Genomic DNA, 8,797 nt, shown 5'->3' with positions numbered 1-8,797 from the left:
ACAAGCAGAACAGATATAGTGAAGATCTCTTTATTTAGAGCATACTGTACACAGAACACCTGTGTATGAACTACAGGAAAGCAAGCTTAAGAAAACTTCATGTAACACATAATGACACCATGAAATTGTTGTTGAAGAGACTAAGGTGGCTCAGAGATGTTATACTGCTGAAGCCAGTATATTTAAAGCTTATCAAGAAATGTCATGTATAAATATAACTCCAAGCTTGGCCCTTCTGAGAATGTAATCACTGTGAGCTTAACAGATATAAAGTTTGTCCCTGCATGTTATCAGTCTTCACTGAGACAACAGTAATTTGGGTGTATTTTATTTGTTATCTTCTTTATTGTATTTTATGTGATTTTCTTCCTATCCACCATCAGTCTGGAATAAACACTGCCTGACTGATTTACTTATATGTGGACTTAGACAAGAAGCTTGTTAACCATGTTCTAATCGTATTATGATCAGCAGCTAAGACAGAGATGAAGGCCATAAAGTTATTATTTAATAAATTTCAATATAGGGAGTGTGTGTGAGTAAGGTGTGGCTGTTTGTGCATGTTTTAACATGGTCCATAAAGTCTTTCCAAATTATTTTAAATGTATCAGGAGCATCGCATACTGTAAATATTCTAAAAGTTGAGATGCTGTTACCTGCCTCAGCCACTGATTCCAGCTCAGTAAGTCAGGGTCAGTATGAGCATACACTATAAATATTTTATGGCATCATTTTTTTAATCCCATGCATGTGCAGTTGTTAGATGTTAGACAAACTTTTATTTGATGACATGTTTATACACTATAGAAAAAAACAAAGAAACACCCAAAATATATATTACTGTGACTGTTTTACAGTGAGCTGCGATAGGTCGCACCCCCACCGATCTTAAACTGGATGATTGTTGAATAACGGTTGGATGAATCTTTTATAAGTAGTTTTTGTGTAAATTAGCACGTAATGATTCATATTGTTAATATTGTAATAATATTATTATATAATATTGTAATTGCAGTGTAAAAATTAAGGGTGAATTAGCTTATGATTGGCAGACTGCCTTAATATGTATCGACTGGGGAATTTTCATTATCTAATAGCTTACTGACATCCAAATAGTGGTTTCTAATAAAAACAAAAGTTTTAACATCCAAGGTAACACTCTAATTTTATTTCTATCTATATTCTGAAGAATTTTACCTCTTTTAAAAAGGCCCTGTCATTTGATTTGTTTAATATTTCAAGATTATCCCAACTGGGTCTTCCGTTGGACTGAGGTCATACTTATTAAACTTATTTTTCACACTGGACCAAATTAGACAACACAAACTGATACCAATATATTTAAATATATCAGTTGTGCTCTAAATTAGTATAAGGTGGGATTTGCGACGGCTTAAAACCAAGAAAAAATGTCCCATATGTCAAACATTAATTATTCAAAATGTATTTCATAGTTAGTTTATATACATGAACTAATGAGGAATTCATTTGTGCACACAGAAGCACTAATATGAGTCACTGTGACTTTAAAAAGCACAGGCCCCACGTGACAGTATAGCGCCACCGTCTCTTTCCCTGCGACCTTCAATGCGCCTCGGACTATTCAAGGATAAAGTTTTAACTGTCAGTTACAGGTGACAAATTTATTGTGCATTTATAGACTGCCACCGGTAAACACAACAAACAAACAATAAACCACGTTTATGGATTCATTTTGATTGAGTAAAAACTTCTACATTATTAAAAATTTCTCATTGGTTGTGTGTGATTTGTTGGAATTCGAACGCTTTTTTCAGGACCTAAAGGCACCATCATCGTCGTACAAGCAGGTAACTACGTAAACATACCAGCTATAGGGGTCACCTGGAAGAGCAAACAGCTCTCCGTCCCCTGATTTCTTTAGCAGAGGTTTAAGCAGATTTGTAACAACAGTTTGCGGAAGAACACAGGTCATGACCTATCACGTTTGAGGGCATTTGTTCGCAGCACTGATGGACGGAAGACATGACCCTTCTTGTAGCAGAGCAGGCCGTGCGAGTTTAAGAAAACAACTCAGGTTTGCAGCAGTGGCAACGGAAGAGGAGCTTCGTGACCGCCTGCAAGGTTAGTTGGTGTGTTTGTGGGTGATTATGTTTAATCCTTGTTTCTTTAAAAAGGACGAATTCGCACAGCATGGAATCAGTAGCGTTGTTTGCTAGCTAACAAACTGCAAGTGCACACTGCCTTTGCACGTGCTTCCGCTTTTCTCGACCAGCCTTTTTGAAGGAGTTAAAGTTCGATTAGACGTTCACACAGGGCAGTGCTGCGACTCTTGTTGTGGACGTAAGGTCGTGTTAGGTCTTAGTGTACATGGCGCAAATAGGTCTATTTAGTTTAACTACCCCCTCCCTGCTCCCCCGTCACATAACAGAAAAGCGACGTTATGTGCAGGGGCGTTCCCACGTTTTTCTTTCTAAGAGGTTGCACCAGAACAAGGGTGGGCACCATTTGTTTTTCTTAGTGTCAGACTCCTTGGATACTGTAATATATGTGATTAATTTGTGTCTTGTCTGGGTTGTGTTTGTTTATTTGTTTCGATTTTGTATGTGTCTGCTGAAAATTTTAGTTTAATGTGACCTGCCCAGATGATATAAATTAGTCATTTTGCCAAACATTTTGCATGTTTAAAGTTTAGATTTGTTTGCTGATGTGCAACAAGTAAAGTCGATATTAAATAAACATTAAAAAAATAACTGTCACCTCAGAGTAATTACACTGCTGCTGTAGAGAACTCTCTCTTATGTAAGCTTCAAAAGGAGTTGAGTTTATCTATGATGAGAATTTAGGTCCCATCAAAGTTTTCAATGGAAAAAGTTGCTTCATCTTTTGTTACTGAGTGAAAGAGATTACTCTTGGTCTTATCTGACAAAATGACATTATGTTACTGCAGGTTTGAGTCTTGTTGTTGTTATTTTTTTCCTTGGATGGCATCCAAATAGGTGTGATTTACAGTGTTTTTTGTTTTCCCTTTTACACGTTATCAGCTATCACCGAAAATTCTGTGGAAAAACCTCTGCTCTGAAGCAACTACACCCCCCCACCCCCAGAGCTAGATTGTGCAATTTACACAAATTGTGTAAGACTGTGTAAATTAGAACTCATATGTAAATTGTTTTACATTTTTTTAATTTTTTTTTAATTTGTCAGAAGGTTTATTAAGCCTTCCAGTTTAAAAAGAAAAAAGAAAAAAAAGAACTCTCTGGCAATTATTTCAATGGTTCAGGCTTTGCAGGGATTAAATGACATAGTTTTGATTTACTGACATTTATGTCCTGGTGCAGAGGGTGCGCTCACTTCTTTTGTGTAACTTGCTCACTTATAATACAAAAAAGAAACTGTAGCATGCGACAATAAGATGATAGAAGAAAACTCCCAGAGCATTAAAAGTCAGCATTTTATTTTTTAAAGGAAATCACCTGTGAACTGTGAACAACCTTTTGTGGCGGAGGGGGTACTGTGTTCACCCTGCCAGTTGGGGGGCGTGAACACCCAACTTTATGAACATAATAACTCAAGAAAAAAGGATTTTAATATTATAGCTGCACGTAGTAAACATCTTGGTGGGGTTCGAATTCTGGTGACCTCAATTTCTAGGTCAAGGTCAGAGGTCAAATTTTCTGAAAATCTCGTGAACACAAAACTCAAGAAAAATGTACATAGATGCATCTGCCAGGAGGCTGAGGGGTCGCACTGGCATCTGCCAGTATTTTTATTTTGGAACTCTTCTGATTGGTTGCCTGTTGGAGGTGAAAGGTTAGAACAGCACGTCAGTGGGATAGCTGCTTACACAGCCAGAGGCACGTGGCTAAAAGTAGAATAGGTCTCCTTTTAAAGGAAAAAGTACCTGATATTCACTTGTTTGAGCTCTTCTCAGTTGATTTTCAGTGGAAGTGTATGAAACGGTCACACTAAAAGTAACGTCCCAAAATGCAGTTGCAGCTTTTGTTACTGTTTTTTTTCACCATGAAATTGTGAGGAAATGGTTATGTTTCCTATCAGTAATCTGGGGTCTAAATTCTGAATGAACAAATACATGTGTTCTTATCTGACTGCAGGACTTGTAATGGTGAGTGGTTCTGGTTCTTGCAGGCAGGATGGTGATCAGTGCTGATCTGCAGCTTTAGTGGTGCGTCGCTGCCCAGGCCGGCACCATGCAGCAGAAAGGTGCAATCCAGATTATCGAATGGGAGGACCTGGACAAGAGGAAGTTTTACTCCCTGGGTGTCTTCATGACCTTGACCACCAGGGCCACCGTCTACCCAGCCAGCGTCATCCGCACCCGCCTGCAAGTACAGAAGGGGAAGAGCCTCTACTCAGGAACCTTCGATGCCTTCTGCAAGATTCTCCGAACGGAGGGTGTGCGTGGCCTTTATCGTGGCTTCATGGTCAATACGCTAACCCTGATCGCGGGACAGGGTTACATCACCACCTACGAGTTGGTGCGCAAGTATGTGAACCAGTACTCGCCCAGCAACACAGTGAAGTCTGTGGTGGCAGGAGGGATGGCGTCCCTGGTGGCTCAGACCATCACTGTGCCCATAGACATAGTGTCACAGCATCTGATGATGCAAGGACAAGGGGAGCACCTGACACGCTTCAAGGCCAAACCCAAAGTGGGTCTTGCAACCACGAAGCACAAACTGAGTTTCGGACAGAGCCGTGACATTACGGTGCAGATATTTTCTGCCGATGGCTTCAGAGGATTTTACCGGGGCTACGTGGCATCGCTGCTCACGTACATCCCGAACAGTGCACTCTGGTGGCCTTTTTATCATTTTTATGCAGGTAGGTCACTTTTTAAGCATCATGTAAAATACTCAGTAGGGCTGCACGATTAATCGTTAGAAAATCGCGATCTCGATTCATACTTATGTGCGATCTCATTTCCAAATGACAACGATTTAAAAAAAAAAAAAAAAAAAAAAAAAAAAAAGACGATGACGATTGTACCGCATTTTGATCCGGGACGTACTCTGCATGAAAACAAGCGCTCACTCTTCCTGCTCAACAAATGACAAGGGCGGAGCCTTATACCACGTGATACAGAAGCTGTGCCGTGTGATGCTAAAATTAGCAGGGAAAAAACAACGGAGAGCACGTCAGGGATGACGAGAAAGTGACAGGAGAAAATCCGTCCCGGTCAACCAACCAAACATCAATAACGGGAACCTTGTACAGCGCTTCCCTATACACGTCGAACTCCCGCAGGCACAAAGAAATTACGGAGGCTATCACTTATCACCTGACCAAAGATATGGCTCCCATCAACACTGTGCAAAACGAGGGATTTAGGAAAATGATCAACACCCTAGACAAACGCTACACAGTGCCGTCCCGCAACTATTTGCACTACCTGCTCTATACACGCAGCGTCGAGCAACGGTGGAGACGGAATTTCAAGCAGTACAACATTTTGCGGCAACAACAAAACGTGAGACATTTATTGTTTTTATGTTTATTTATTGTTTTTATGTTCAGTCTAAACTGTTACGAAGTTGATGTGCAGTTAATAAGTGCAATAAATATTTATACTGGAAAAGAAAATCGTGAGAGAATCGTGATGTCAATTCTAAGCCAAAAAATCGTGATTCTCATTTTATGCAAAATCGTGCAGCCCTAATACTCAGTATGCAAAATAAAAACGAAACCATACAAGAGAGTCAGAAGGATGTCTTCAGTGGGCCGGAAGCTGGTAATGAAGATCGCAGCTTCAACAGTTGGATCAGGAAAACCTGTGGATATGAATCACTTTGGCCTTACGCTGTTTACTTTGTATCTTTTGTGTTCTCAGAGCAGTTATCCCTATTAGCACCAAGTGAGTGCCCCCACCTGATTCTGCAGGCTGTTGCAGGACCGATGGCAGCAGTAACTGCCTCTACTATCACCAACCCCATGGATGTTGTTCGAGCAAGAGTCCAGGTAAACTCAGATAACCCACAGCTGTGCGTGACACTAAAGCTAAAAGCTGTTTCACAGGTCCTCTGCATCCATGAGCTTTTCAAGACATTACCTCCCAGAGCTGTATGCGAGAACACATATGCATTTAAGTGTGATCCAAATAAAATGGATTTCATGCTGCCAGCTCATTAGTGCATGGTAATGCCTGAGGCTATGTGGAAATGGTGCACAGTGAGTGTAAGATAAGATAAGATAACCTTTATTAGTCCCACACGTGGGAAATTTGTTTTGTCACAGCAGGAAGTGGACAGTGCAAAAGTTATGAGGCAAAAATTAGAATACAATAAGAATAAATACAGTACACAACTGTACAGAATAGAATAAAATAAAATACTATATACAGTAGAATAAAATAAAATAAATATACAATAAGATAAAAATAGAATACAAATACTATATACAACTGAGTAAAAATACAACGATGACAGAAAGGATTATTGCACTTAGTATTATTGCATATGTATGGATGTGTGTGCTTGATCAGTTAAAGTCTTTATTATGGAGTCTGACAGCAGTGGGGAGGAAAGACCTGCGAAATCTCTCCGTCCCACACCGTGGGTGCCGCAGTCTCCCACTGAAGGAGCTGCTCAGTGCTGTCACAGTCTGCTGCATGGGGTGGGAGATGTTGTCCATCAGGGATGACAGCTTAGCCGCCGTTCTCCTGTCACTCACCACCTCCACTGGGTCCAGAGGGCATCCTAGAACAGAGCTGGCCCTTCGGATCACCCTGTTCAGTCTCTTCCTGTCCCCAGCAGAGATGCTGCCGCCCCAGCAGACCACACCATAAAAGATAGCAGAAGCCACAACAGAGTCATAGAATTTCTTCAGGAGTGGGCCCTCCACTCCAAACGACCTGAGTCTCCGCAGCAGGTACAGCCTGCTCTGCCCTTTCCTGTAGAGGGCGTCTGAGTTATGAGTCCAGTCCAGTCTATTGTTCAGATGAACACCAAGGTACCTGTAGCTGTCCACAGCCTCAATGTCCATACCTTGGATGTTCAGTGGTTGCAGTGGAGAATGCTTGTGCCTGCGGAAGTCTACCACCAGTTCCTTGGTTTTACTGGCGTTGATCTGGAGGTAGTTCAGCTGGCACCAGTCCACAAAGTCTTGGGTCAGACCTCTGTACTCCTTGTCGTCCCCATCAGTGATGAGGCCGACTATTGCAGAGTCATCAGAGAACTTCTGCAGGAAGCACTGGGTGGAATTGTGGGAGAAGTCTGCAGTGTAGATGGTGAAGAGGAACGGAGCCAGAACCGTTCCCTGTGGGGCCCCCGTACTGCAGACGACCCTGTCCGACACACAGTGTGTGACCAAACTGAGTTTTTCTAGTAGTGAGAGAAGAAGAAGTATGATAAATATGTAACCAGAATCCTTTATTTTTCTCTACTAAATGCTACAAAGACTAGTAAACATTATGGGGTGACTGGTTGAGTGTTCAATGTGGACCAGACTAACATAAAGATTTTGTGTGACACATTTTTGTCACCTCACTAGGAGGTATCCAGGAGGCATCCTTAGGCTTACTAGTTAATGCCCAAACCACCTCGACTGGCTTCTTTTAATATGAAGGAGCAGAAGCTCTACTCTGAGACAAAATCTGTGAAATTTCTTTGCATCTTGTTTCAAAGTTTTCTCCAGAAAGTTGTTAAAGCATGTTCCTCTGTATAGTCTGGGAGTCTGTGAGCTCCTGTACTGATAAATCAGTAATGCTGACACAGTCCATACTGCAGCAGCAAGCATAAATTAGGCATTAATAATGTTTTGTTGTTGTTTTGGTGAGTTTAAACCTCACGATAAGTTTTATTTGCACTTAGCAAAGGTGATGTGTCCTGTCTGTTTAAGGTGGAGGGACGAACGTCTGTTATTGGGACATTCAAGCAGCTGCTGGTGGAGGAGGGGGCGTACGGGCTGACCAAGGGGCTGTCTGCCCGCGTCATTTCCTCCACGCCCACGTCAGTGCTCATTGTGGTCGGATACGAGACTCTGAAGAGACTGAGCCTGCGAGCTGACCTGATTGAGTCCAGACACTGGTGATAACAGACGGGAGGGACGCAGGTCTGCCTCACAGCAGCCAACAGCTCAGAGATTTCAACAGGCGCCACATGGAGCAGCGTCATTTTAAAAGCGCACGTGTCGATGTTTGTCTGTAGGTATGCCAGGGAACTACAGCTTTTCTTATCTTGTCTTTTTTTCTGTTTGCTGCTGTGGAATCTAAAGTTAAGAGTGAAACCAATATTTCTGCCAAAACTAAACTCTCTTTTTCAAAAAGGAAATCATGGTTACTTTTAGAAAATCCACTGAAACGTAAAAATGCTACATTCGATTGCTCCTATATGGCCCGTTTTTGTTTTTTATGATTATATATGCAGAAAAATCAGGGTTTTTACTTGTTCCTTAGCTGGAGTATGTTGGCTGAATTCATATTTTAAAACTGAGCTGCTCAACAAAACAAATATATTTCTGCAGGGGGATTTCAGTGTGCCAAAGTCTGGAGACAAATGGCCTAGTTTCTCTACTAAAAAGCGTAAGAGAGCTTGTAACCAGAGCGCATTCCAGTGACAACAACAGTGTAAAGGATCTCTCCGGAGTTTAAGCCTAAATAACATGCAAATGTCATTAGATTATACACAAGAGTGGAAATTCAAGCTAGAATTCCCAAACTATAATGTGCTCAGTGTTCTGTTACAGTTACATTTATGTCTAGAGGTCCTTGTGAAACCTGGCCTATTATAATTATGTGCAGCTTACTTTTAACTCCTTTCAGTAAGCTGACATTTGGTCTGTGGAGTCAGTCATGCAGGTT

The 8,797-nt window shown here is 41.4% G+C and overlaps 1 protein-coding gene across 1 annotated transcript; it reads left to right on the top strand.

The window, feature by feature from the left end:
- Window positions 1–1,797: 1,797 nt before the first annotated feature.
- Window positions 1,798–8,430, top strand: slc25a44a (solute carrier family 25 member 44a). The gene is made up of 4 exons (XM_085412807.1): window positions 1,798–2,103; window positions 4,129–4,824; window positions 5,831–5,958; window positions 7,837–8,430. Exons 2-4 carry the CDS (start codon window positions 4,191–4,193, stop codon window positions 8,026–8,028), a joined length of 954 nt encoding a protein of 317 aa, XP_085268933.1. The 5' UTR covers window positions 1,798–2,103; window positions 4,129–4,190; the 3' UTR covers window positions 8,029–8,430.
- The last annotated feature ends 367 nt before the right edge of the window (window positions 8,431–8,797 follow it).

This window comes from Rhamphochromis longiceps, linkage group LG7, assembly GCF_057381845.1.
Source record: "Rhamphochromis longiceps isolate RC_006_pf linkage group LG7, R_longiceps_female_GT1.1, whole genome shotgun sequence".
Classification (NCBI taxonomy): domain Eukaryota; kingdom Metazoa; phylum Chordata; class Actinopteri; order Cichliformes; family Cichlidae; genus Rhamphochromis; species Rhamphochromis longiceps.
Note: the sequence above shows the minus strand (reverse complement) of the source record. Positions and strands in the feature narration are given on the sequence as shown.

Coding starts and splice junctions, on each gene's coding strand:
- slc25a44a (XM_085412807.1), top strand. CDS start 4,191: ATGCAGCAGAAAGGTGCAATCCAGATTATCGAATGGGAGGACCTGGAC. Junction 4,825..5,830: donor TTTTTATCATTTTTATGCAG/GTAGGTCACTTT, acceptor TTGTGTTCTCAG/AGCAGTTATCCCTATTAGCA. Junction 5,959..7,836: donor TTGTTCGAGCAAGAGTCCAG/GTAAACTCAGAT, acceptor TGTCTGTTTAAG/GTGGAGGGACGAACGTCTGT.